Below are 26,972 nucleotides of genomic sequence, written 5' to 3'. Positions count from 1 at the left end.
TTAGCAAACAGACTTGCGTCTTTAGCAAAGTCACTATGAGAATAGTATTTTGATGTTTAACTGACATTTAACAAAGTAGTGAATTGCTGAAACCCCCCAGTGTTAACTAGATGATTACAACTGGCTTTTGTATACCAAACATTAAATTCTTGAAACAATATCCAATTAATATAATATTGAATTTATGATTATGAATTTATCTTGTCATGTGTGAATAAAAAGGCCTAATTATCCATTTAAATTGGACCCATCATGAGCTTATTCTGGCACCCTCCAGTATTTACTGGGGACAAAAGGGGCCTGCGTAAATGTTTTCATCTGAACCTGCACTCTGCTTTGGCAAACTCTACCTTCATGTTGGCACAAGGCTTTGGCCAGACATGGAGTGTGCAAACTGGACTGCTTCCAGTGACATTACCTCAGCAGATGCCCTCCAAATAGTGTGGTCAGGACACAACACTGGACTAAACCTGGTACTTAGTAAGACCTATATGTGTAGCAGCTGAGTGTTCATAGAACTGGCACTATTTTAATTCTAAAGATCTGCTTTCACTGCACTGCACAACCTGCTGTAACAGAGATGTACCCCAGGGGAGATCAGGAGTGGCAGATGGCTCTTTGATTATGTAGAACTATAAACATTATTGTGCAGGTTCTGTCACTACTGTTGCATGAAAATGGAAGGACATGGGTTTCTGATAACACCCAGCACCAGTGCTCAATAACACTCAATAACATAAAAGTAAAGTACAATTTAGCCATGTAATTTAGTAAAAATTCTCTTTATATGTGCAAAGAAAAAAAGTAATGCATTAAAAATATTCCTAATCTCATCAGTTCAGTTGAAATGTAACTTACTGGACTTTAGATGAGACTTTGAGACGTCGTACGCCTGCAGTAGGGAACTGTCTGGAGTTGATGTATGAGACCTTTCGGAGAGCTTGATTTATATTCTCAATGTCATCTCCTTCCATGACAAGGACTGACTGGGAAGGGTTGAAGTGATACTAAGGGAAATGCATATAATCAGTACTAAGCTACCAGGTACAGAGTACAAAATAAGATATTTTAAAGGAATGTCACAGAGACAGAAATTTTAAATCTAATAATGTAAAGAAAAAGCCCACAACTACTGCTGGCTGAATCCACATGTTATTCCCTAAAACATGTACTAGCATCAGTCATCTATTTTGTATTTGAATAACTATTGTTCTAATTAATTTTATAGTAAATTAATCTTGACTTGCTGTACTTCAACCAGCATCATCAGCCTTGCTGGTACTACTTCTGCAGCTGCAGAGCTCAAACCCTTAACTTACTTTCATTATTATAATTGCTATTTAGTAATTTTAGGTTAAACACATCCCCCACATAAAAACATTGGCTTAAACCAGAGCAGCATGCAGAAGCATATTTTTATCGCTGTGTTTGCTTTTGCCCTGGCCAGTCTTTCTGAGGTATATTTCAACATGATTCAACAAAACAATTATAACATTTACCTCCTACATCTTCATTAATGTCAAACACAATAACGGGGATTCTCCTTTCTCTGTCCCATGAGCAATAATGGTGTCATGATATAAGATAGAACTGCTACTTGCACAAAGCCAGCTGCTCATTTAACCAAGAAAGCTTGCAAAGTCAATGACTATTCTCATAGCCCTGATCCTTCTCTAATCCACTGCATCAAACATGGAAGTCTTGCTGACTGTATTCACATAGCAAATGGTTGGATTTATCTTCACCATAATTCATCCTGGTTCCTTTTTTTTTTTTTTTTTTTTTTTGTCTGTTAATTGGTTCAGCAAATCATCTGCATTGCAGAGAAAACCGTATTAAACCCCTTGATTTTGTACTCTACTGTTGTCAGCACAAAACACAAAGAAATGCATCCTCCTCTCACATGCAGTCTCTTCCCAAAGCTGGATATTGATTATATGAACATGTTCAATTATAGACAGGCAATGGTTGTCCCCACTTCCTTAAAATGAGAAAAGTTAAAAAGCAACATTGGAAATTCACGGTGAAGAACAGAATGAAGCATGGAGTTCTCTCTCAGACAGAACATGGAGGACTGGATTTGAAGCTTGTGCAGGAAGGTCTAACACACTGAAAAGTATTTTTCAGCAGAGGAAGATTCACTGGAGTCATAGTCTGCATACACTCTTTTTTCCTTTCTGTAAACTAGCAGTAGTAGGGGGTAAAATTACCAAAAGGAAACTGTAACTAGCTAGTTAACTTAATAGCTCAGCTGCCAGAACAGCTGGAGTGCTGCCAAAGGGACTGGAGAAAACCCTAGTCTGAGCCATTTTTGTCTCTCTCATTAAAAAAGGCTAAAAATAGCAACAGTTTAGACAGTGTTTCTGAGAGCTGTTACAGATACCAGAAAATTAGGCTGGAGACAAAAAGAGTCCAATGCTACTGTGGCAGAAACTGTATTACAAGTGAATTGCTCTCTTAGGTGGCTGAAGGCTGGAGCTTCATGAGTCCAAAGCACCCAGCAGAAACACCTTCCAACATCATTTTGCCACCACTGAATCTGCTAAGCGCCATGTGAATAGCCACACAGAATTTATCATCTGTGTGACTGTCATACATGCCTGTCTGAGATGAGGTATTTTTATTTTTGACACCAAAACCCCTGTTTATTAATCTTGGGTTCAAGGTCAAGTGCCAACTGTTCTGCTTTTATTTGAGCTTCTTTCTATCAGCCCACATGAGAAACCCTTCCACAATCTATCTTTGCTCCTTTCATTCTTGCCTCCTGCCCTTGCACACTGACTGTTGAGCTTGCTGAGAAAGTAAAAATGGAAACAGTAACTTTAAAAAACACACTATGTTTCATTTGCAGTTCAGAAAACCAAAAAGTTTTGAAGTTTGGTGACAGAAAGAAAAGGCAGAAAACAATCCCTTGTCTTCATTTTGCTCACTGCACTGCGAGGACAGTAAGAGAGTCTCCTATACTGGAGCAGAGGTGAGTGGTAGAACAAGGACCTTTTAAGCCCATGGAACAAGACTACTTAAATATTGTCAAGTTTCAGAGTGTGACAGTAGGGGAGGAATTACGATGTTTTTAAGGACCATGGACTATGTGTACAGAGCTTAGTTCATGCAAAATCCCAGCAAAGAACTTACTGGTAGGCATATATATATATATACACTTAAATCCGGAAAACGCAATCTGCTCTTTGTCTACATTGTCTTTTAAAAAGCTTTTACTCCTGTGTCATTTCTCCAGGAGAAGCAACAATGCAGGATTTTAAGTTCATTTGCAGTTTCTAGAAAAATGTAGAATGGAAACACCTGAGTGCCCGCAGAGATCAGCATTCTAAATTTAACTTGTGGATTTCATCTATTTAATGCATGAAGCTGTCTGGTAGTATTTGTCCACTGAATTTTAGGGACAACCTTTGCTTGTGTTGAGAGTTCTTCACTGATGGCTCTGGCATTCCTTTCCTGGTCCTGCAGTGTAGGAGATCCAAATGTTTAGAGCAAAATACTAAGCAAAAAAGTGTTAGCTAGGCTTAATTACTTCCTTTTTGTTTATCTCAAAAGAAGCAAAAAGCCTTTGGAAGAGTATTCTTTCACAGATTCACATATTGCATCAGGTTGGAAGGGCCCCTCAAAGGTCACCTTGTTATTGTTTTCTTTAATATACTTTTGCAATTAATTAATTATGAAATAATTTTTAAAAAATGGTTCTCCTTGACCTGTGAAAGCTGCAGTAAGTATAGGGGTTTCCTACACTTAATGATGTTCTTAATAGAATGTTTTGTCCATATATAAAAGCTAGAGAGGCAAAATTCCTCCCTACCTTGCCTTTGCACTTTCAATGTTCATTTTCACTTGTTTTCAGGAAACATACTGGTTATACTACACAACTGCAACCTATCACCTAGACAGACATTTGTGTGTATTTCAGGTCAGCCTCCTATCTTGTACAATGAAAAGGTTTGGCTAATAAAATGTAGTACATGGCACTTCCACTGCATGCTCCAGATTAAGTGCTACAGCCCCATCCTCCTCCCCACTGAAAAACAATGCACTAAAACACCTCCTGTGCAGTTTCACAGGAAGCACAGTCTGCAGCCAAGGTATCCTCCTGATCTGGATTTGGAGCTCAGCTCTTTGGAAGATGGTATTGTGATTTGTGTGCCAGGAAATAGCTTAGTGCATTTACACTTCAGGCAGAAGAACACCTGTCATCTAATAATGGCCTCAACTTCTTTTGGAGTTACCTCTAGATGAAAGATATTCCACTTACGTCTGCCTTTGCTTTAAAGCTGCCTGAGATCAAACTTCAGTAATTCTTTCCAAGCGTGTCTGCTTCTTTAGAACTCCCAAAATAAGCATGGAAACCTGACCTGGCAGTTTCTACTGGCTCTGAAATATCAGCAGTAACTTCCTTTCCTACCATCTAGCTTTACAATAATGGAAACATTTTTCTTTGCAGTGTCACAGCTCTTCTACTGTTCCACTTTTCTTTTGCATGACATTGCTTCTGGGAGTACATTTGTTCTGTGTGTACTCTACTTTGGGCTCTCCACTTCATAAATCAGCTCTAAATTTTTATTAGAGATGATGTCAGTTCATCCCTCACCTTTATTCCTTGACCAAGACTCTCCAGAGAGTTAATATCCAGACCTTCCTTGCAGGCCTGCAAACAGGAAATCACTTTCTGACTCTCAATTTTGCCTGGCCGGATAGTGAGACTGGCCAGGCTGCCATGGAAATACTGAGCAAATCTAGGCTTGGTGACTTCGCCTCCTGCAAGAGAGAAAATATAAAATTATGATTAATACCAATGCACAAACCACACTTTAACACATTTAAAGAATTTATATCCACTGTAGCCAAGTATATTTGAGATCTCATTATTGTTGTAAGTGGAATTGCTTGGTAGATTGTTGGGTGGTACCTAGTCGCCATCCATCTTTATGGTTCTTCTCAGTGTTTTTCCAGTATTGCATTCAGATGTTTGTAAAGCTGGGATAACATACTCTGAGCTGCAACATGGCTCCCCAAAACCATGTCCAAAGAAGCACAGCATTTTTAAAATTAATTGATGAGATTATTGAAGTGATCAAACAAGAAAAAAAAAAAACCAAAACGTTTAAGGTTTAATTTGTGTTTGTACAGGAACTGTACTTCCAAGTTTTCTACTACAAGATCTCTTACACAGCCTTTACCTTTGTTCAAAAAAACATACTACCTTCAGTTCTTGCTCCAGGTAAGCAAACTGCCACACTCTGGGCAATGGTTGTCTCTGAGGGTATGGGGTAAATTCCTAGCAGTGAATGCAGACCCATGCGCAACACCATGCTAAAAGGCTCATGGTGCTTCCCTCCCCCAAAATAGCTTGTCTGGTGCAGAGTAGGTCTCACCACTGTATGTCACATTAGACCTTCTTGCTATGCTCTATTCAGTTTCACTCTAGGCAGCTTCCAAGGAAGACTGATCTTTAGGAGTTGTCAATAAAATGTGATTACACACTGCCTGCACCAGTGATCACAGCATCTAAATTTATCTTGGCATATTTAGTGATTTACCTCCCCTCTTTTAGGAGGATTTTCAGAGCTTGTCTTTCCTGCAAGTTCTGGCTATGTCAGGGCATGTGAATTACTACCTACCCTGAGCTGGAGAGGACTGAGAGCCATGCACAGTAAAGCTGTGCAGGCTAATTGGATTAGCAGCTGATAAGCTGTTGTAATTGGTAGATAACTCATCTCTACAGTGTTTGTAGCTTTAGTGTCAAGCAAGATGTTTCTGCCAGGCAAGCTAGCTCAAGCTTGAACTTTAGCTTGAGGATTTGTAGGATTTGTGTGTGGATCAGGGTTAGGATAGGGATGAAGTGGCAAATTTTCTTTAGGCTGATGTTGCTACCTAAAATGACCTTCTTGTCTGTGTAGTATGAGCACTGCGAAGAAGATTCAATGTTTTTTAAAGAGTGGAGAAAATAGGCACTGGTCTTCTGAGAGAAACAAAGGTGTCTCAGCAGGCTGCTTCTTTATAGAAGACGACAGGTTTTGTTCTTTTTTTTTTTGTTAACACTGCAGTACAAGCTGCCTCTCTTTTTACCTTAAAGAAGGGTCCTCAAGGAGAGATTATCCTTCTCAACACTTTCATTTATTTGTCCATTACACAAAAAAACTTCCTCTGGGTAGAATTTCTCTTGAGGTTTCACAGAAATTTTCACCTATACAACAGCTAATGTACAGGATTAGTTTGCAGACTAAATTCAGCCTTTCTGATACTTACCAAGACTATTATTTGGTGGATAGATAATGCATTACAGGGACAATGGCTTTTCAGAAAACAAAACAAAACAAACCAACCATTGTTGTATTTATTCTATCTATCCATCTATCTATCTATCCATCTACCTGTCTGTCTACCTATGTATCTATCTATCTATCTATCCATCCATCTATCTATCCAACCATCTATCTATCCATCCATCTATCTATCTACCCATCTGTCTACTTACCTACAAGAAAAATATTGAGGTGCTGGTGCAGGTGCAAAGAGCAGCAACTAAGCTGATGAAGGGCCTAGAGAACGAGTCTTATGAAGAGAGGCTGAGGGAACTGGGACTGTTTAGTCTGAGGGGAGACCTTATTGCCCTCTGCAACTACCTTATTGCCCTCTTTATCCTGCCCATGGCAGAGGGGTTGGAACTAGATGATCCTTGTGGCCCCTTCCAGCCCTGACTGATTCTATGATCTGTTTACATTGTCTTTAAAAGCACATGTTGCCACTAGCACAGCAGCAATGTATCTGAACAGAAAAAGTCAAAATAAAATAAAATAAAATAAATAAATCAAGCTTCTTGTTTAACAGGAGACAAAGATGATAAGAACAGATAACATACAGAAGAAGGGAATCACATTGTGCTTTGAAGACTCAAATTCTCATATCCCTAATAAGTCTGAAGACAGCACATTCCAAAGCTAAAACACCAACACTAATCCTGGAGCTCTGAAATTTAGAAATCTACAAGAAGTCTGCCAGTAGATATGAATAGTTCTGAGAAGATGCATGCTAAGAAACAGTCTCAGACCAGCTAATGTGTTTATATGTGAAACTAGCTCATGAAAATATATAAAGGACTAGAAAGAAGCTAGAACAAAGAATTCAGTGCCGTGGCTATATCCAATGGAAACAGGCAGGGTAAACCAATAGAAATAAAGCTATAGAGCAACATGACTGGTTCTTACATCCTTGAACAGGAATTCCAGGGTTGATTTTTTTTTTTTTTTCAATTGGGTGTCCTTTCACTTTGGACTAGTTTTCCTCTAGTGTCATTGACAAAGCACTTGCAATTACATTGCTAGGTAATTTACAATGGTGCTGTAATTACCTATATATTAAATGTACAGAGTATTCACTGTGCCCAAGTCCCACTTTAAAAAACCACTGGTGTACATGGAGACATTGCCATCCTGGAGATGTATAATTCTTGTTTAAAGTCATCTGTCCCATAAGTCACCTGCCCAGCCACTAACATAAAAACATAGAAGAGAATATAAGTGTTTCCAGCAAAAAGCTTTTCAAATGCTCTGCAAACACAAGCACTAAAAATCAGTGAAGATTTGAAAAACAGGTTTTACACACTTACCCTGCCCAAAGGACTAAAGTATGGAGGGGTGACATAGACTGTCCCAAGCCTGAAGAAAGACAAGTACAGCTGTACTTAACCCGTTCTGAGAACTGTCTGGGCTGTTCTAAGCTTTTTTTTTTTTAAACACAGAAGTTCCCAGGGCAATCCAATACAATCCAATGGCCACTGATCCTTAGATTTGGCAGCTTCCCACATAGGATATGTGAGCTCTCAAAATATGGTTATGTCCTCCCTTTTCCTTTGCCAGGCTGAACAAGGTGTTTTCTTCACATCTACCTAACACTGCAGAGTATGATCATCCCTGTTGCCCTTCCTGCAGTTCCTGCTCCTGTCTGAAGTACTAACCATGACCTTGCATGCCTCTCAACATAGGACAGTGTGAATTCTAGCTTCTTCCAGATGAAAACCCATCAGCACCTAAAGAGAGAATACTCTCTCTCACTTTATTAGAGGAAACAGACTACTAAATAAGTCTCCCATAAGCACCTTTTGCCAGAGATAAAGACATAATTATATACCTGCCATTTTTATCCTCAAAGGGGAACAGGAGTCGTTATATTTGACTCTTATCACAGCTGCTTGTAATTGCAGCCTGTTGACATTTTGATATTCTTCCACCTCAGCATTTCAGCCGCTCCTCAGCTCAGTGGGGTATGTTAGCTTGGTGATGGGTTTCAATTACCAGTAATTATTAGATTGCAAATGGACAAAATCCAGTGAAATAAAATTGAGATGCAACCCCCAAACCTCTTGATAAAATAGAAAGGATGGCCTAAAGCCAATTTGCTACAATCCTGTATTCTAGCTTTGACAAAAGGGATTACTGGGAATATATTTTTTTAGTCTCAAAAGATGTAAGAAGAAAAAAAAAAGTTGGAATAAATTGAAAATCCTTAGCAACTGGCTACTTTACTTCTGTGTGTACCAGTGTTTTAGTCATGCTTACTTCTGCTATAGTAATATGAGTGCTGTCTTTCCTTCTGTTTTTACAGTTTAATATTCTTCACCTATTTGACCTCTGCTTCTTAGTGGGTGCAAATTTAGCTCACAGTAGCCAATTTGCAAGTCCTAGCCACTCTAAAATTATTAGCTCCCAAGGTTAGATGATTATATTTAATCCAGCATGAAAATAGTAATTCTGTAGCAAGTTAAAGCACAGTGTGTGTGCAATTGCAGCTAATGCCGATAGCAACATTTTTACAGCATATTATCTAAATTCTTCTAAATAGTGATCTTTTCAAATAGAGATCCTAAGCATGATCCATATCACACCTCTGCAACTCCACACACTGTTCAGCAGCTCAGAGCCACCAGATCCACTGGCCAGGAGCAATTCTTAGTTCCATTGCCTGAACTTGACTCATCATTGAAATAACCACATGCTAAGAAAGAGCTGAGGAAAAGGCATGCGCTACTCCCAGCAGCTCTTACTGCTTTAACATACTTGAAACTTTACTCTTGGTTCTGACACCAAACTGAGCCTAAGCAACAATATTCTTGAGATCATGAAGAACGCCTAAATACAAGCTTCTGAAACATTAATTCAGAGAACAAAGCGGAGCTAGAGAGATGATGATCTTGAGGTAACCCAAGTGTCCTGAATTATTTTCTAATTCCCACTGTCATGGCACATTGAAAAAAATAGCATTCTGTAACACAGCAACTGTCAGTTCCTATACAGAGGTCAGGCCATTCAGTTAACCTAGAATGCCTCAGCAAGTTTCATGGGATTTTTTTCTTCCCCTTTCTTATGATACAGCTCAGATGCAGCCCACCTCCACAATGCTGTCATAGCATCAGAACCTGAAAGAATAAGAAAACATACTCCTCACCTGTGTTACATGTTGTATTTCACTCTGTTCCAGGTTTATTGATTGCTATGGATTAATATGCTGCAAGTGATATATCTTTGGGGATAGTTAAGTAATTAAGACTAAACTAAATGATGCAGCCAACAAGGGAAAAAATGGAACCTCTCCTACTGTCAGTCAGGGATTTAAGTGGATGTCTGTAACATCGTTTTTAAAAGTCTGAAAGAACACTATAGAACACCACCACTTATTACAGACCCTTACATGACAGATTTTTGAAGCGCCTGGGTATTTTCCCTTCCTTATATGTAAATGTTGTGGTCACCATCACAGTTGTGAGGCAACGCAGGCCACAGTGTTACTCAGGCCTTGATGATAAAATTGTATATTGATTTTTCCATCTGACCCAGAATACACTTCCACTCCCAAAGTCTGGCAGATACAGAAGGATGGATGTTGGCTTTTTGGCATTAATTCAATCATCTCAATGGGAAGATAGTGTCAACAGACTGTGGGAGGCATCCAGAGAAACTGTTGACATACGTAATTATTTACCATAGCGCTGTTCACTGCTCAGTCATTGTCAGAGTTGTACACAAGACATTTTTCACTTGCTAAAATAATAACTATTTTCTGGACTGAGATTCTTTTTTTTTATTTTATGCTGGTTCTGATCTCTTCTGCCTGGAACTCTATCAATGCAGAGCAAGTTGAGCAGCTCAGGCACTGAGGGCAGAGGGGTCCTTCCCACCAGAACTTCACCCAGAGTCCCCTTGATAAAGTCTTTCTGAGTTACTTTTCTGCTAAGCACGAATGCTGATGGAGGTGCACAAGTTCAACACATACACTGACACCAAAATACATAGAGGAAGAGCCTATTCCATGGTTTTGTTTTGTCTGGGGGTGTTGTGGGTTTTGTTGGTGGTTTTTTTTTGTTTTTTTTTTTTTTTTAATTTCACACTAAGCTGGTATAAATTGTGATAGAATTTGATTACTATTTAACATTACAGTTGTGTTGTTTTGACTTCAGAGACGTAAAGTGCTGTTTGCATTCACTTACTCATCTCCAAAGAACAGTCATGCTTTTTTTTGTCTAAACAAGTAATTTTACTGAGTTCACAGACCTTCTTCCAGGCCTTTTGCCCTACCCTAATAATGAACAACTAATTATCAAGGCAGTCTATGCACAATGAGGTTTTCACTGGAAATACTGAATCAAGAGAATTTCCAGCTGAGATCTATTAAGACATTATGTACCGTGGTTATACTGAGACAGAGCATCAAGGAATGATGGACTTTTTAGGGTCCCAACATACAAGCTGAAGTGAATCTGGAAGAAGCTGCAAGACATTCTGGCTCTGAAGTCCTCAGTCCAAGTCTCCAGATTTGTCCAATCTTTTTGTTAGATCAGTCCAGGGAGCTGGGTTTAAATCCCTAACAAGTAGCTTGGCTGTTAAACAGGATGAAATCTAATAGATTGCAGGAGCAGTCCCAATTAGTGACTCCCAGGGCTTCTTAGCACAAAAAGAAAAAAAAAGTTTTAGTGTTTTTCCTTTTAAAATATCTTTCCGACATAAAGGACTCAGAAAATTATTCATCAAACATTTCAGTCTGCCCCTGCTCTTGGCAGATATCATAACCTAATGACCTCACGCAGACAGCTTAAAGCTATAAAGCTTTCTCTGAAATAAGGCAAGTCCAGAGAACACTAAGGGCTACCCACTCTTTCAAGTAGGCTTATGTTAATCTGTCTCTGTACAGATCTGGAGATCAGAAGCTATTTAAGGCTTCTCACAATTAAGGAAAATGGGAAACTGTGGGAAATTATGGCAATCATGGAAGTGTTGCAGATTTTTATATCTTAGAGTAGATCACTGTCCAAGTAATGTTAATCTTGTCCAAAAATTCATATTCTTATTCTCTAAACAACATTATTGTGGTGGTGCACAGTCCCCAGTGCAGAAATTCAATTAAGTATGAGACATATATGCTGAATTAGTGACAAATGAGATGGCAAATCCATCTCTCCAAGAAAACATCTTTCTAAACTAATCTTCCACATATGTTTCCATTTCTGCTACAGCTAAAATTCCAGCAAAGATTTGTGAAGGGCAATAAAATCTTCATCTTGTTTTCAAGAAAGGCAATGGAGACAGAACATTGCTGTGCTAACAGAAACATCAATATACAGATATTCAGCATCACCTTATGCTGAAATCTACCTAGGAGGTCTTGTATTCCTTTGTTTGCTTGAACCATTTCCCTGACGCCTCAGGTTAGCACTAGCTCTGTCAGCCCCCAGGGCATGATGCACTAGTGTAAGAATGCACAGTCAGGGGTAATCTTTAGCTGTTGAACATTTAATTTCTGGGGGAAGACCATCACTAAGAGAGCCTGCTACTGCTACTATGCTGCCCACGGTGTATCTGTCTCTCAGTGAACTGATCCCTCTCCAACTCTGAACTCTTACCATTCTTCTGGTCTTGAATAGTAAAGCCACTTCTCCTACAGCAACTGTGTGACTGGCATGACAGCAGAACACTGACATAAAAGGTTAATAAGGTTATTTCACAGAAGGACTCTATTAAAAAAATTGGTCTCCAGCCTGTGCTCAGGAAAGAGAAAAATAATAGGAGAATACAAAAGAAAAATAGAATAGAAAACAGAAATTACTTGGAAAACAGGAACTGCAATAGCCTTCTGCTATATTCTTGATAACAAAATTTGCTTGTTAGCAGTCTTCTCCTAAAGACCTTCCTCTGCTCCAGCACTCCAGAATGGGTGGCATTATTAGAAATAACGACTTACAGTCAGGGTAAGCTACAATATAACCCCGTGACAAGTCATTAACTTGTGTCTCTACTTTCCTGACAGCACTTTGGGAATGATACGTGAAAAAACAAGCCATTTTAGGAGGGAAAGTGTATCAACTCAAGACCTTTTCAGAGAAACCCAGAGGAAGTCTGTCTGCAGCCTGTGGTACAAAAGGTGATTAGATTATCAGATCAGGTAACTTGTTCCCTTCTTCTGGCTGCCCTTGACACAATATTTAGCCATGCAGGGATCAGAGTGAACACCTATAAACTGTGGGTTAAGGGAAGAAATTTCTCATTCTGTAAAAGAGTCCACTTGCTATATCCTCAGATAAACTGAATCAAAAATAATGAATTCAGAGAAGAACTTACCAGGGTGAGCTCCCAGAAAGTGCAGCTCCAGGATAAGCTAATCCTAATTGGCTTGTATTGCTTAGTTAGAATAAAACAGGATTGCAAAAGCTAAAGGGGAGACTAACAACCATTCTGTGGCTGATCAGTAAGTCTGATTTGTATTCTTTCTGTGATGCAGATTTTTTTAAGTGACCTGAGGAAAAATCCCTTACCCTCCTGATGCTGTACTTTATCCTCACAGAGTAAGAACAACTTACTTCCTTGCTGTAGCACTGTGTTACTTCTTTATTGTTTGTAAAGCTCTCAAGAATCTTGTGTTGGGAGTGCAAAGCTGAAGTACTGTTATAGCTAGAAAAGAAGGGAGTAGAAATAAGAGCCGACATTAAGCCTTGAGGAGCTCTCTCCTAACCCAGTGGACCGTGTCTGCTTCTAACATCTATGCAGGAAGGTGGGGAGTTCAGAGATGTTGCAGGGGCACTCTTCCCACACGTTCTCTTTGATGTCTCTTTTGTTCTGGGAAGCACACTTACAACAAAGTCAATTTTGTCCTTTAGATATTCTTGAGAAAGAGTAATTTTGCCTGGAAATCACTTACAGTATTAGAGTAGCCCTTTGGACCTACATAACCCCACCTACACCAAAATCACACCCTTGACAATCTGTGAGACCACTGATGTGAACAAAATAGCCTTTTAAAGAATGTAAAATTAAGTTATATCCTTAACCTTAAGTACTGCATAGAGCTGTCAAACTTTGCCAGGGCGCATAAAGGACTATATTGTGGAACAGCTGCACCAGCACTCCTAACTCTTCATTTCCTCTACCAGTTAGAATAGAATCATAGAATAGAATCATAGAATCAACAAGGTTGGAAGAGACTTCCAAGATCATTCAGTCCAACCCATCACCCAGCCCTATCCAATCAACTAGACCATGGCACCAAGTGCCTCATCCAAGTCTTCTCTTGAACATCTCCAGGGTCAGCGACTCCACCACCTCCCTGGGCAGCCCATTCTAATGGGCAATCACCCTCTCTGTGAAGAACTTCTTCCTAATATCCAGCCTATACCTCCCCCAGCACAACTTGAGACTGTGTCCTCTTGTTCTGCTGCTGGTTGCCTGGGAGAAGAGACCAAACCCCTCCTGGCTGCAACCTCCCCTCAGGTAGTTGTAGACAGCAATAAGGTCACCTCTGAGCCTCCTCTTCTCCAGGCTAAACACCCCCAGCTCCCTCAGCCTCTCCTCACAGGGCTTGTGTTCCAGGCCCCTCACCAGCCTTGCTGCCCTTCTCTGGACACGTTCCAGTACCTCAACATCTCTCTTGAATTGAGGAGCCCAGAACTGGACACAGTACTCAAGGTGTGGAGTGAGCAGGGCTGAGTACAGGGGAAGAATAACCTCCCTTGTCCTGCTGGCTACACTATTCCTGATACAGACCAGGATGCCATTGGCTCTCCTGGCCACCTGGGCACACTGCTGGCTCATGTTCAGCCACTGTCAACCAGTACCCCCAGGTCCCTTTCTGCCTGGCTGCTCTCAGCCACTCTGTAGCACTGCATGGGGTTGTTGTGACCAAAGTGTAGAACTCTGCACTTAGCCTTATTAAATCTCATCCCATTGGCCCCTGCCCACCCATTGAGCCTGTCCAGGTCCCTCTGCAGGGCCCTTCTACCCTCCAACAGATCAACACCTGCTCCTAACTTGGTGTCATCTGCAAACTTACTGACGATGGACTCAATTCCTTCATCTACATCATCAATAAAGATATTGAACAGGATGGGGCCCAGCACTGATCCCTGGGGGACACCACTAGTGACTGGCCGCCAACTGGATGTGGCACCGTTCACCACCACTCTCTGGGCCCAGCCCTCCAGCCAGTTCTTGACCCATTTCAGAGTGAATCTGTCCAAACCACGAGCTGCCAGCTTTGCCAGGAGCTTCTTGTGGCAGACAGTGTCAAAGGCTTTGCTGAAGTCCGGGCAGACTACATCCACAGCCTTCCCTGCATTCACCAGACAGGTAACCTGATCATAAAAGCAGATCAGGTTGGTCAGGCAGGACCTGCCCCTCCTGAATCCATGCTGGCTGGGCCTGATCCCTTGGCCATCCTGTAGATTCTGTGTGATTGTACTCAGGATAACCTGTTCCATAACCTTGCCGGGCACTGAGGTCAGGCTGACAGGTCTGTAATTTCTTGGTTCCTCCTTCAGGCCCTTCTTGTGGATGGGCATCACATTGGCCAGCTTCCAGTCACCAGGGACCTCTCCAGTGAGCCAGGACTGCTGATAAATGATGGAGAGTGCCTTGGCCAGCTCATCTGCCAGCTCTCTCAGCACCCTAGGATGGATCCCATCAGGTCCCATGGACTTGTGAGGATCCAAGTGGGTCAGCAGGTCCCTTACTACTTCCTCCTGGGTTACAAGGGGACTATACTGGTCCCTGGGTCCATCTGCCAGTTCAGGAGGCCAGTTGTCCTGAAGACAACCTGTCCCACTATTGAAGATTGAGGCAAAGAAGGTGTTAAGTACCTTCGCCTTTTCCTCATCTTTTGTTACTATATTCCCCTCCGCATCGAATAAAGAGTGAAGGTTGTCCTTGCCTCTTCTTTTGCCATTAATATATTTGTAGAAATATTTTTTATTCTCCTTTATGGCAGTGACCAGTCTAAGTTCTAAATGGGCTTAGCTCTCTAAGCGTCCAGTTTACCCACCCTGTTTTCAGCATTACCTTTCTCCAGGCCTAGTGTCACAGCTAAGAAGTCAGTCAGAATTTACCATGCATGAAGAATGGCAACAGGTTAAGAAGTTCTTTTCTCCAGCTGTCATTGCTCTTGGGTCACATGTAATTGAATCAACACAGTTTACCCTAAAGATAATGCTTTAATTCCTGCCCTCAAGTACACTACATCTCAAGTCTAGCAGTAGTAAACATGAACTACACAAAATAAAAATGAATTAACTCTATGCTAACCATTGTGATAGCACCCTAAATCAATGAGATAGCTCTGTCAAGATCTTCCTGTTAATGAGCTCCCTGAAGAAAGAACCAAGCTTTTTAAATTAAAATAGGAAGATTGTAGTTGAGTAACATCCAGAATAGCTAATTCTAAGTACAGAAAATTCATATTGATATGCAGGAACAAAACGTAGAAGAGATCTTCTCATACTGCTTCCCTTGTGCTGAATGCATTGTTAAAGCTGGAAACTCTCCTGAGACTTGGGTTTAGGTATTGAGTGACTTCTTGGTTTGCAATAAATTTTGCCCAGTGCCTGACTGTCGTGGATTGAGTTGAACTTGCTGCTGTTATGCATACCACGCTGCAGTCATGCCAGCTTCAAAAACTGAAAGTGCTAACTGGAGAAAAGTATTATGGGGTGTGAAGTTCAGATTGCAGCATGGGAGGCTTCCTGTTCTGGTTGCTGCTTCTGGGTTCTGAGTTCTTGAATGTTGGCTCTTTTCTGAAGGCATGGAAGTGGAATGGATGGGAGTTGGAGAGCTGCTGGGTTTGGTTTTCTGGTTTATGCTGGTTTTTTCCCCGCTGTATTTCACTGCGCTTCTTCTGCAAATGGGCTAAGTTAGGTAATCATGCATTGAATTATCAGATAAGTTAGATTATTAGCTAAGGTAATTATGCGTTATGATTATGATATCTGATGTTATATTAAACTCTCATCTCTTTATCTCAACCCTGAGCTGTGTGTTTTATTTTTCCCCTCACTTTTGTGTTGGGGGAGCAGGCAGGGTTAGCCCTCGCACTAAACCATTACACTGACAGGTAGGTTTTATTCTATCACCTTTAAAGCCTATCTCCCTGCCCTTTCAGCCATCTTCACGCTCTGTCTGTCTCCAGGCTGCCATGTACACACTGAGACCCCAACCTCTACCTCCGGTATCCTCTTGCTCCCTAGACAAGACTCTGCTCTTCAGGAAAAGGCTAAATTTTCCACCTTTAGGAGAGTCCTAGCATTCAACTCACATTATTTAAAGAAATATTGCATACAACCAGGAACAAACAAATCAGGCATGCTTTTTACACTGCCAAAGCAATGGTAAAGATGTAGGAGAGTCTTGTCTCTTACAACTGGAACACAAACAGTTTGATGCAAATGGGACAGTCAGCACATCATAGGCTAAAGTTTAAATTCATCATATAAGCCTGGTTTGTTTTCATGTTAAGATTCAGGAGAACAGCACTGAACTTAAACTGCTCTTGTCTTTCACTTGAACAGCTGAAGGTAGGAATAAAAACTAATCTAACTTTTCATAATGGATGCTATAAACAAGGCTATAAAAGTCAAAAAAGACTTACTCTGGAATGGAAGTATTAATAATAGGAAATATTAATCTCAAAGAAAAGAATTCTCTTTCTGTGCTGAAGACTCCTGCCTGCCATAACTCTGAGAAAGACAAGGAGGTGCATGAGACTTGCTATGTAACCTCAGGATGAGTACCAGTGTACCTGATGACAAGATCAGAGCTGAGAGAGTAATAACCTAGAGGATTCGCAGAGAAACAGCAAAACAATTCCTAGTTTCCAGACCAGAAGTGAAAATTGTTGTATATAAAAGGGTAAATTCTTCATAGCAGTGGCAGATTTTTCTATTAGTGCTCACAGAGTAAATTACAATTCTTTTTGTTTTTGATTTTTCACTCTTCCTGCTCCCCACTCTTCCTGCTCAAGCTGCACCATAGTCATGACGACTTTTTGCTGTGAGCAAATCAGAACTGGTGTGGTAAGAAAAAGGAATGTGTTTCTTCTCCTTCATTTAGTTGTCTGAGTTGAGATTGTTTTTCAAATAATTTGACTTTGATAAATGGATGCTGTGGACTCAGAACTACAAAGTGGTTTGGGAAAGACAGGAAAAAAAAAGCCTTGTCCTTTCTGAAGGGAGAGGGTAGAACTTGTGTTCTTATTCTGCCAGTGCTTTGATGAAAAGAAAGGAAATAGTCTGAGCAAACCAGTGCTAGAAACTCCTCATATCCTCTTAACAAGGACTCCCCTGATGGCTTATGACACCAAATCACCGTGCATTTTTACTGAAATAAATTGTAGATGTAAAGGTTGTAAAGTGGTTTTGAAATGTGAAGGTCTAGACTGTTCTTATTGGCCAAGTTATCCTATGTAGATCTAGTTAACAGTTTTACTGACGCTATAGTCAAATTATTTGTTTGATAGACACACTTTTTCTTGAAAAATATGGATTTTCAAAATAAACATCTTGAAGAAATAGATTTGTTTTTATGTTGAATAATTACAATTTGATGGAGAGAGACAGAGTGCTGAATCTTATTAGCAGAGTGACTTTCCATACCATTCATTTAAAATAGTTTGAGGTGATCATACCAAGCTTATCAAAAGATAGGCTTTGCCAGCAGCAATATCTGGAAATCTTGTTTCACGCAAGCACTAAAAGCCCGCCTTTCTTCCTAACAAGGATAGTTTATCAGAATCTTTAGCACAATCTGTCTTAGCTACATCTTGACAATTCCATGAGACAGAAAATTTGTGTCTGCCTTTGACAAGCTCCGATTCTCACAACATTAAAACAGCAAAAATGCAATGCTGCAGTAAATACCGATAGCAGCAATAGGTAAAATTGCAGTAGTTGAAATCAGGGCGTTTCACCAAAAAGGAAGAAGAATCTTATCCTGGATTCAAGGAAAAGATAAATATACCTGTAAACAATTGCAACTTTCTGTTTAATAGCTAAAATACTGAGTGAGTATAGTCCATGGTCTAAATTGTGAGGCTATATAAAGAATTTTACCTAAATTCTTTCTCTTTACAATTTGAGATAAAGAAACAAAGATGCAAAGGAAGCAGAATTCTTGTATTCAGCTGCCTTGGAAGTAGATGAAACCCACAGATGAAGCACTGTGATAATGCTTTCAGATAAGGTTACTACTCCACAGCCCTCCATCTTGGTGCCTGCATGAAAGTTAACGTGAGATTCAGGTGGGGCTGAGGGGAGTGAATTCCCACCAATACTGAGACTTTCAGGGAAGAAAAAACCTAAATAAAACAACCAAGCAACAAGCTCAAAATATTGCTACTGAAGAGTGACAAGAACACACTGAATGAATGAAAGAAGTTAAAGAGCAAAAGTAATTAAAATAATGCACAAAAATATTGATGTAGACCTGTGCAAAAGAACGTAGAAAGAAAGATAAAGTAAGGATTAAAATGTTAGGATGGCTACTGAGAAATGCTGATTTTTCAGGTTATCCACAGTCCCTATGGTATCTGCTCGTGTCTGGAGAGAACTGAATTTGCTCCATTCACAAATTGTATCTGCATTTGTTAACTTTGGGATTTTGATTTAAAAATATTGCACCAAACTCAAAACCCAAGGCAGATCAAATTAAAAAGAAAATTCACTTGTATCTGTGTCAACAGGTCATGCCAATAAACTACTGGCTAAACTGAAGTTCTAGTTTCTAAAGAGTTTGAGAGGTATTTCACTGCTTTTATTTAGCTAAAAAAAAAAAAAAAAAGTAGTATTCCCTTAGAATATGAACACCTTAGAGAAAAATTAAATGTATTCAGTTATGAAAAATTCCAGTACACCTGTAGACATGGAAGCCCATACGTGTAAATCCTAGTTAGACAAAGATTAGCCTATACGTCTACAAACACATAGAATTAGTATTATGCTGTTTAGCTATCATAACACCTATCTCAGTCATAAGTTTTGATGACTGAGATAGGTATTATCTAATCTTATTTTTGGGATTAGTGTGGCTTTATTCTGCATGTTGTCATCAAAGTGAAGATTGGATCTTTACTCCAAGGTGTTCGTAATCTAACAGCTGGATTTGCTTCTAATGCTATTTATGCTGAATGGCTCTCTGCCATGCATAAAATATCTAAATTTTGCAGATAACATATTGTAAATGAGCAGAGATCATACTGGCAAACAAGGTAATAACGGAGAAAGTGAGCCAGCATTAAAGAGTGGGGATGAAGCACAAGCTGTGTTAAGGCATTTGCTCTTAATCATACAGTTTGCTTCACTTCAGACTTTGTCTGCAGTGAAAACAAGGCATGGTGCATAAATAGAAAATTAACATGGAAGGGTAAGGGAAGACAGCTTTACAGCAGCAGAGGAGCATAAAAAGAGCATTGCTTCAGGTGCAGGGCAGAGAACAGCAAACAAAAAACATGTCATAAGGGAACCAAAACCCGAGAAAAGCAGGATTATAAAGGCTAGATACCAGGCCCATACAAGTATGGCTCTGGGGTTGTGACTTTCGGTTTTACTTTACTCTCACTTTACATCTGGTCTGTAACAGGGTGAATTGTTAAACCAGTGGAATTACTGATGCTATGCATCCAATGTGAAGAGTGCAGGATTTGACCATGAGACATTTGAGGTACTGAACAGAGATAGCTGGAGTTCTTTAGAGTAATATTTAGATACTTGGCTTAAATCTGGAGAACAAGGGAAACAAAAGAAGTGAAGACAAAGGCTGAGGAAGACACTGAATACACTGGTCACATTCAACACTATTTTAGACAATATCAATGCAAAGCCTTTTAACATCCCATCCATTTTATCCTTGGAATTGATTAATTATTAATTCTGGATTTATTTCTGTTTTTCTACCACCAATCTTTTTGTAATTTCTTTACTATGCAGTCAGTGAGACAAAGAAGATTCTTTTTGGTATGAACTTATAATTTTACTGTCTACTATTTGTTGTCACGTTACCTTGCCAACAAGCACCAACTGTCAGCTGCATGGCTATGTGTGAAGGGTGGATGGGCCAATCATTGGTCACAAGGTAAGGTTCATAAGTTGTTCCATCCATGTACAACGTAACAACAGGAAATTCAACATTGACAATGTAGTAATGCCATTCTTTATCACAAATCTGAAAGACAGAAAGCAAGAGAAAATCATTAATTAGCACTTATTGTCAGGTGACTAATTTTTACCTTGCATACAGTTTTTAAATTGTAGCTTCCAAATTACACTTACAGAAAAACAAACAAACAAGCAAGCCCCAACCCCCCAACATTACTGCACATTTTACATCATTAAAATTAACAAAAGTTAAAACAATGTTGATTAATACTTGTGGCATACTTCCAGAATACCTTTGATAAATAGAAGCATCTTATACCATGCTCATTGAATACCATACATGGATACAATATCAAAATCAGATAATTTGGTATCTGCTTTATATTTCCCACTTGTTAATAAATAATATTAGTTTCTCAGTGTCTATATCAACTTTGGAGAATACAGACCTATATGTAAGAGATGTATACTTGCAATGTGCCTGCATAGTTACTGAGGATCCCTATTAGCTTCAGATTAAGAACATTCATAGCACTTAGTCACTAGATTGATGAGTTATTGCCAATGATTTGATTTAATTGTCAGTATTAACTTATTAACTTAGAAAGTTCTATGCAATGCACCAGGACCTCTAGAGTGCTGGAAGAACCTCACTTATTCTCTGTATATACACAGATGCAGTCTATGTGTCTACCTGGTTTGGGCAGGAAATTCTTGTGGCCCAGAGATCCAGCAAAATGAGGATCTGTATCTTTCACTGATATACATCAGCTTTGAAAAGCAACAGCCACGGTTACACTGCACTTTCAAGATGACAATATTTGTGTCAAATCTTATATGAGTATCTGAGCTGGACAAGCAGGGATTACTGCAAGATAGCCAAATTTTGGTTTAGTTCAGAAAGGTACAGCTCAATGAAGCAGTGCCTCTGAAGACAGAAGTCCAGTGTATACATATGCATGCATGCACAATTCTTTTTTCCTTTGCTGTATCTTTCAGATTTAAAAGTTCAAAGGAATAAATCACAGAAAATGAGTAGGATGAGTGGGCTGGTTTTAAAAGTGAAGCAATAGTTGCAATCATGCTGCTTTCAATTCTGTACAGACACTTCTGTTCGTGTATTAAGAAATGGAAGTGCTTGAATGCAGGTATCTTGCCTGTTTCAAAAAGGCAGGCAGAAAAGCGATGTGTAAACATAGCACTTAACCTAGCCAAGGACAAAGTGTTATCTGCTGCAATATCTGCCCTTTGAAAGCAAAAGCTAATGTTTTGTTCCAAAAGGCATTTCAACAAGAGCTTAATCACTTCTATCCAAACGGATACATTCATTACTGCAGACATCATAGGTCCACAGCAAGAGATAAATGAAGCGAGGGGCTGCTCAGCCTTCCTTTTGTAAGCAAGAGACAGCACAAATGTTTTCTGAAGGTTAAATGAACTGAAACAAAAATTGAAAGTAAATAAATTGGAAGACTGGAAACCTTAGTGAAGAAACAATGATCATGAATAGTAGTATGCAGTCCTCCCTTTCAAGGAAAAACAGCTTGCCGAGTTTCCTGACCTGATCATTAGAAAGTGATGCATCATAGCCTCATGTGTCAGGCATGTTATATGAAACGATATCAGTGATGTGCCTGAGTTTGAGAGGCCATGCATAACAAAAACTCAGGCATTAATACTCGACACTTCAGAGAAGTACTGCAGAGTATTTCTGCTCTGCAATCCTTAACTGCACCACTTGGATGCAACCAAACCAAGGTCACGCTTATACCACACAAGGAGCAGGACAATGTGCAGCTACTCTGATTACTCTATTGACTGACCAAAAGGACAGTTACATTTTTAAATGAAAATGCCTTCTGAGAACAGAGGATAACATAAACTCCACGATTTTGAGACTCCAGCCACTGGGCTCCAGTGCTTCCAAGAAAAACACAGATGTGCAAGCTGGAGATGTCCATGCTAGACAAAGTAGTTATTAACTTATATTTGTCTCAGATACATTCTGGAACATAGAATAGTGCAAATATAGACATCTTGGTGAAGTCCTCAAATAATCACTTGTGTGCTTTTCCTTAAATTTCAACACATAAAGTTTTATTTTTAAGGGGACATAGCCTCCTAAAATCTCAATTTGATGCTTTCTGAGATTTTGAAAGCACCAAAATTGATCAGGAGCTGAATTGTCACAAGATTTCAGTACAGCTTAAGTACACAGACACATGTGTATTCCACCAAAAAAGTCTTTAAGTATCTTTACTGGGTCCCAGTATAGAAACACATATTCTACAATGAAGCAATAAAATGTTTTAAAGTCTGGAATACATCCCAGTCACTCTCACTCATCAGTCTGGCCATTTCACAGACAAGAAAATAATGAAATCAAGAATTGTAGAGTAATTGAGAGCAATTAATTATGCTGACATTTCAGACACATTTTCCACTTTCCTAATTTAGGAAGCATAATTTTTTCCTGAATGCATTCTACACTGGAACCAGAATTTAATATGATTCCAGATAAGCCATGAAAATAAAATTACAAAATATACTAGTTTGGCAAATAAAGATATTGTCATCATCTCAAGTAAGAACTTCGTTTTTAAAAGATCTAATTTATAAAGCTATCCTAATGAGATAAATCACACATGAGTAAGCTTGGCTTTCAAAGACTGCTGGATGGCTAGGTTGGTCTAATCACTCTGTCATGTCAGCATGCCTCTAAAATGCATTAATCAAATCACAGTGAATTAACCAGTTTGAAGTCTTAATGCTGATTAGAAGCCATTTCACTGGAACATGAACTAGAGGAAAACATTTGATGTAAGTCTTATGAAGTAAGTTTTCCAAGACATTAAAACCAGGGAGAAGCTCAGTGGCACTGTTTCCATCATTAGAGCTGGATTACTTGTCCTCTCGATAAACCCATTTTCTGCTATTTAGCAGTATTCCAACAAGTAAAACATTCAGGCCACTATATAACCAAGACTATAGTGGAGAAGGCAGTTATATTCATTTATACCAAAGGGGATCATTAGTGAGGGAAGAACCACATTCACACAGGGATTACAGTAGCCAAGAAGCTAGAATACTAATGCTTACCTCTGCTTTGCAAGGAGGTCAGGAGTACACTTAGGATTATAAATTAGGTATTTTTGTAAAGTAGCATAATATAAAATTAGTCATGCTTAGGGTGTCACTGTTTCTGTACTAAAATGTCCTCTCCCATGGTTGTAAACGTCTAGAAAAACGCAAAGCCTACAGAGGTGAAGGTGGCACTGTTTTCACTAACACAAAGTTGCAGCACATCATGTCCTCAGTAAGAGCTTTAATTATTATCACACATTAATTAACTGTTAATAATACTAATAATTCTTATGCTTTTATTAACACCAACACTTATTCTGTAGACGTACATTTACTGTATTATAAATCTGCAAGTCCTTCAGCAAGCAAAATCTTTACCTCAGATCTTTGTACAGAATATGTAGAGTGCTTATACAAAACCCTGAATAATGGTATAGCTTCCTAATTTGCAATCGAGTCTTGACAGAGCTCATGGAGGTCACCACTGGGAAAACATGCAGACACAACTCAGGCTCAGCATTTTTTATACCACTTCACTAAAGAGGACAACAAACGCTCCTGAATCTTTCTTTGATCGTATGCTTCAAGGCTGTAGCATTATCCACTTAGTTACAGCACCCAGACGAAACCCTTTGCCCTGTTCTGAAAGCAGCCGTGAGCTTTGTGAATCTGCTTCAAAGCATGGCACCCATTACCCTTTGTCAGAGACAGAACACAGATGATATTTGGATGGGGAGAGGGACATGATTTGAAGGTTAAAAAATACCACATTTTTCTTTCCATCTCCAAAACAACTTTTTTCTGAAAGACCTTTGTAAAAATTTACAAATGTTGGCATTTTACATTTCTTTTTGTGACCCTAAACAGATACTTGAATGGCTCAAATATCTTTTGATAGAGAGTTTTTAACATATTTGGATATACCAATATATTTTTATTACATGTTTTTGCTATATTTTTATAACACGGCACTGGATACAAACAGGCAGCTCAAAGGTTCTGAAACAGTCACTGCACCTTGAATAAGGACCTAAGGAACGATGCCACTGTGAGAAAGCAAGCTTGAAACAAATGTTAAATTGGAAACATCTGGCAGCGAATTTCAAGTAAAAGTAAAGAATGTATTTGCTATTAAAAAACTAAAGTATTGCACATTTTTATATGCAAAGTAAAAATAATATTTCTTAAGAAATCAGTCGAGTCGTTCTGCAGAATCTAGATGAGCTCGTCATGAAGGCTGTCCAAAGGTGAGCTTAGAAAAGGCTTTCTCCTGTCCCATCTGGGGTTTTTAACTGGTATCTCGGATGAATGGGACCTTTAAAGACGTTGAATGAGCTTTTATCTGTTAATTTAGAAACTCATTTAGTGTTTTAATTGTTTTCCTATCGTCAGTTCTCATCCACAGACTGCTACAATTACAGCACGTTAGTTTAAAAAAAGGCAAGAATAGACCTCAGGGCATTGCTTTTGCTAAAGCTCTGATGCTTTCTTTTGGTTTCTACTAATAAACCTTTAACCTTAAATTCCAGTAGCTGAGCTACCTGCAGAAGCTGATTAAGTGATATAGGGAAATAAGTCACACAGATGACTTTTAAATCTTTTTCTCATTGTCTGTAAGTACCTTATAACATTTTTGGTGTTTTTTAAAAATTATTTTTATTTTATTTTTTAATTATCCCATCACCACCAAGTCTGAGTGCAGACTGCAAGTGTATGATGCAGATACTTAGTACTCTGGATGTGCTTACTTCACAGGATAGCTGGGTTAGCCAGCACATTTCTGCTTTCTACAGTAATGAACAAAAATATATTTCAACTGGGAATATTCAGGCTTTAGAGTAAAAAAATATGTACTTCAAAATCACTTTGTACTACAGTATAATCTTCCAGTATATTAATTTTGGGGAAGAGCTATTGAAAATAAACAACAGTAAAGTGCAAACACAGAATAATTGAATTAATTGTTATGTCTCACAGTGTTATTTATTCTGCCTCAGTAACAGGCCTTGTATACTAAGACAGCTATTTGCCACATATATTTGCTTTATCTAAGCATTGCTGACACTGAAAAGAATGAAATCATTGGTGGAGAAGGGTCACGAAATTCTTGTCTGCTAAGTGGAGGTGTGCAGTTTGGAAATATGTTCCCAAGATCTCCACAAACTATTCAGATCACTTGTAAATAAACAAATAAAATATTCATATTATGTTGTGGGGTTTTTTGTTTATTTTTCTTAGAAAATCTGTTTTGAGTTTCCCTTTATTATCCTTTCAGCAGCTCCATCACATGACGCTTTGTTTTTACTGTCTGTAAAATCCATATGCCCTGCCTCTGAAGCGGTAAGAGACACAGTATGTATGTAGTAATTAAAGAAGGCTGGAATAAAAATATACTGTGCAAGGGAAAAGAAGGAATCAATATACTCCCACCAGGTAAATTAACGGGTGATACTTTGAAAAGCATTACCACAATCTACAAATTCAGAGGTCGTTTCCTAAGAATACTGTTGCACACGTAACCTCTATATAAGATTCGTAGTTTGAACCTTAGCCTGTACAGCCCTTGCTCGAACGTGATCACAGAGTCTCTCTGAGCATGTTCCCAAATTCTGACAGCTGGTGGCAGGCAGTGGAGGAAAAAAGGCAAACCAACCAGACTGCTTTGCTCTGGATCAGTGCTTTTATGCTTATGATACTAGAGCAGCACTGCTCTCCCAGCTGCTAGCAGTACTGTGTTAGATGGAGTAATTTGTACTCCTTTGTGAGGAAGCTTTTCCATAGCCACTGTCTGTATTGGAACTTGGATGCCTCTAGTGCACATGCTGACATTGTGTTAGCTTCATATACAGGGAGAATGTAGAAAATTAAATAAACCTTTTATATTTGTTTCATTTCTTTAAAAAAACAGCTTTCAAAGACCTTAGAGCAGCATATCTTCTGACCTGTGCATTTTATTGCTAGGCAGTTCTGCAGTTGTAAGGGAATGTGTATGAGCAGTCCTTAGAATAAAGGGATTGAACACTGTGCAAATTAATCTCTTCTTTCTGGTACCTCAGCTAAGTATCAGGACTATACTAACCACAGAGGGAAGCAAAGAGACACTTCCCTGCTTCATGCAACTTTTAAGCAAGATCATTGCTTCCTCATAGGGCTTTCAGAGAGGAAGCTAAAGACACGCTTGCATTCCCTACATGCATAAAAGGAAGAGAAACCTCTTGGGATTATACTAAGGTAGGTGAGAGCCACAAGAATCTCATTCTCGAAGCTCTGCTAACAGTGGAGCAAGTCTGAGCTGCTAAATGAGGTACCAGTTACATGACCATAGACAGACAGTATGAAACCCTGACAACAGTGGCCCAAAAACTATCCTCAGATGTCACTCTATTGACAACTTATTTAGGAAACTAAGCAAAGCAGAAGACATCTTCCATGACAGTGTGTTCAGGAACAGAGGAACTGCAGGTGAAGTATTGGGAGGAAC

At 39.2% G+C, this 26,972-nt stretch overlaps 1 protein-coding gene across 1 annotated transcript in view; it reads right to left on the bottom strand.

Moving 5' to 3' along the window:
* The window catches only part of CLSTN2 (calsyntenin 2), a 216,624-nt gene that overhangs the window by 8,009 nt on the left and 181,643 nt on the right, over positions 1 to 26,972 (bottom strand). Inside the window, exons 11-13 of the mRNA XM_054386167.1 lie at positions 20,312 to 20,474; positions 4,601 to 4,767; positions 859 to 1,007 (exon numbers count right to left, since the gene is read on the bottom strand). Coding sequence (XP_054242142.1) covers positions 859 to 1,007; positions 4,601 to 4,767; positions 20,312 to 20,474 — 479 coding nt within the window. The remainder of the gene's footprint in view (positions 1 to 858; positions 1,008 to 4,600; positions 4,768 to 20,311; positions 20,475 to 26,972) is intronic.

The sequence above is a fragment of the Indicator indicator genome, chromosome 13 (assembly GCF_027791375.1).
Source record: "Indicator indicator isolate 239-I01 chromosome 13, UM_Iind_1.1, whole genome shotgun sequence".
Classification (NCBI taxonomy): domain Eukaryota; kingdom Metazoa; phylum Chordata; class Aves; order Piciformes; family Indicatoridae; genus Indicator; species Indicator indicator.
This window is presented reverse-complemented; position numbering and strand designations above follow the sequence as displayed.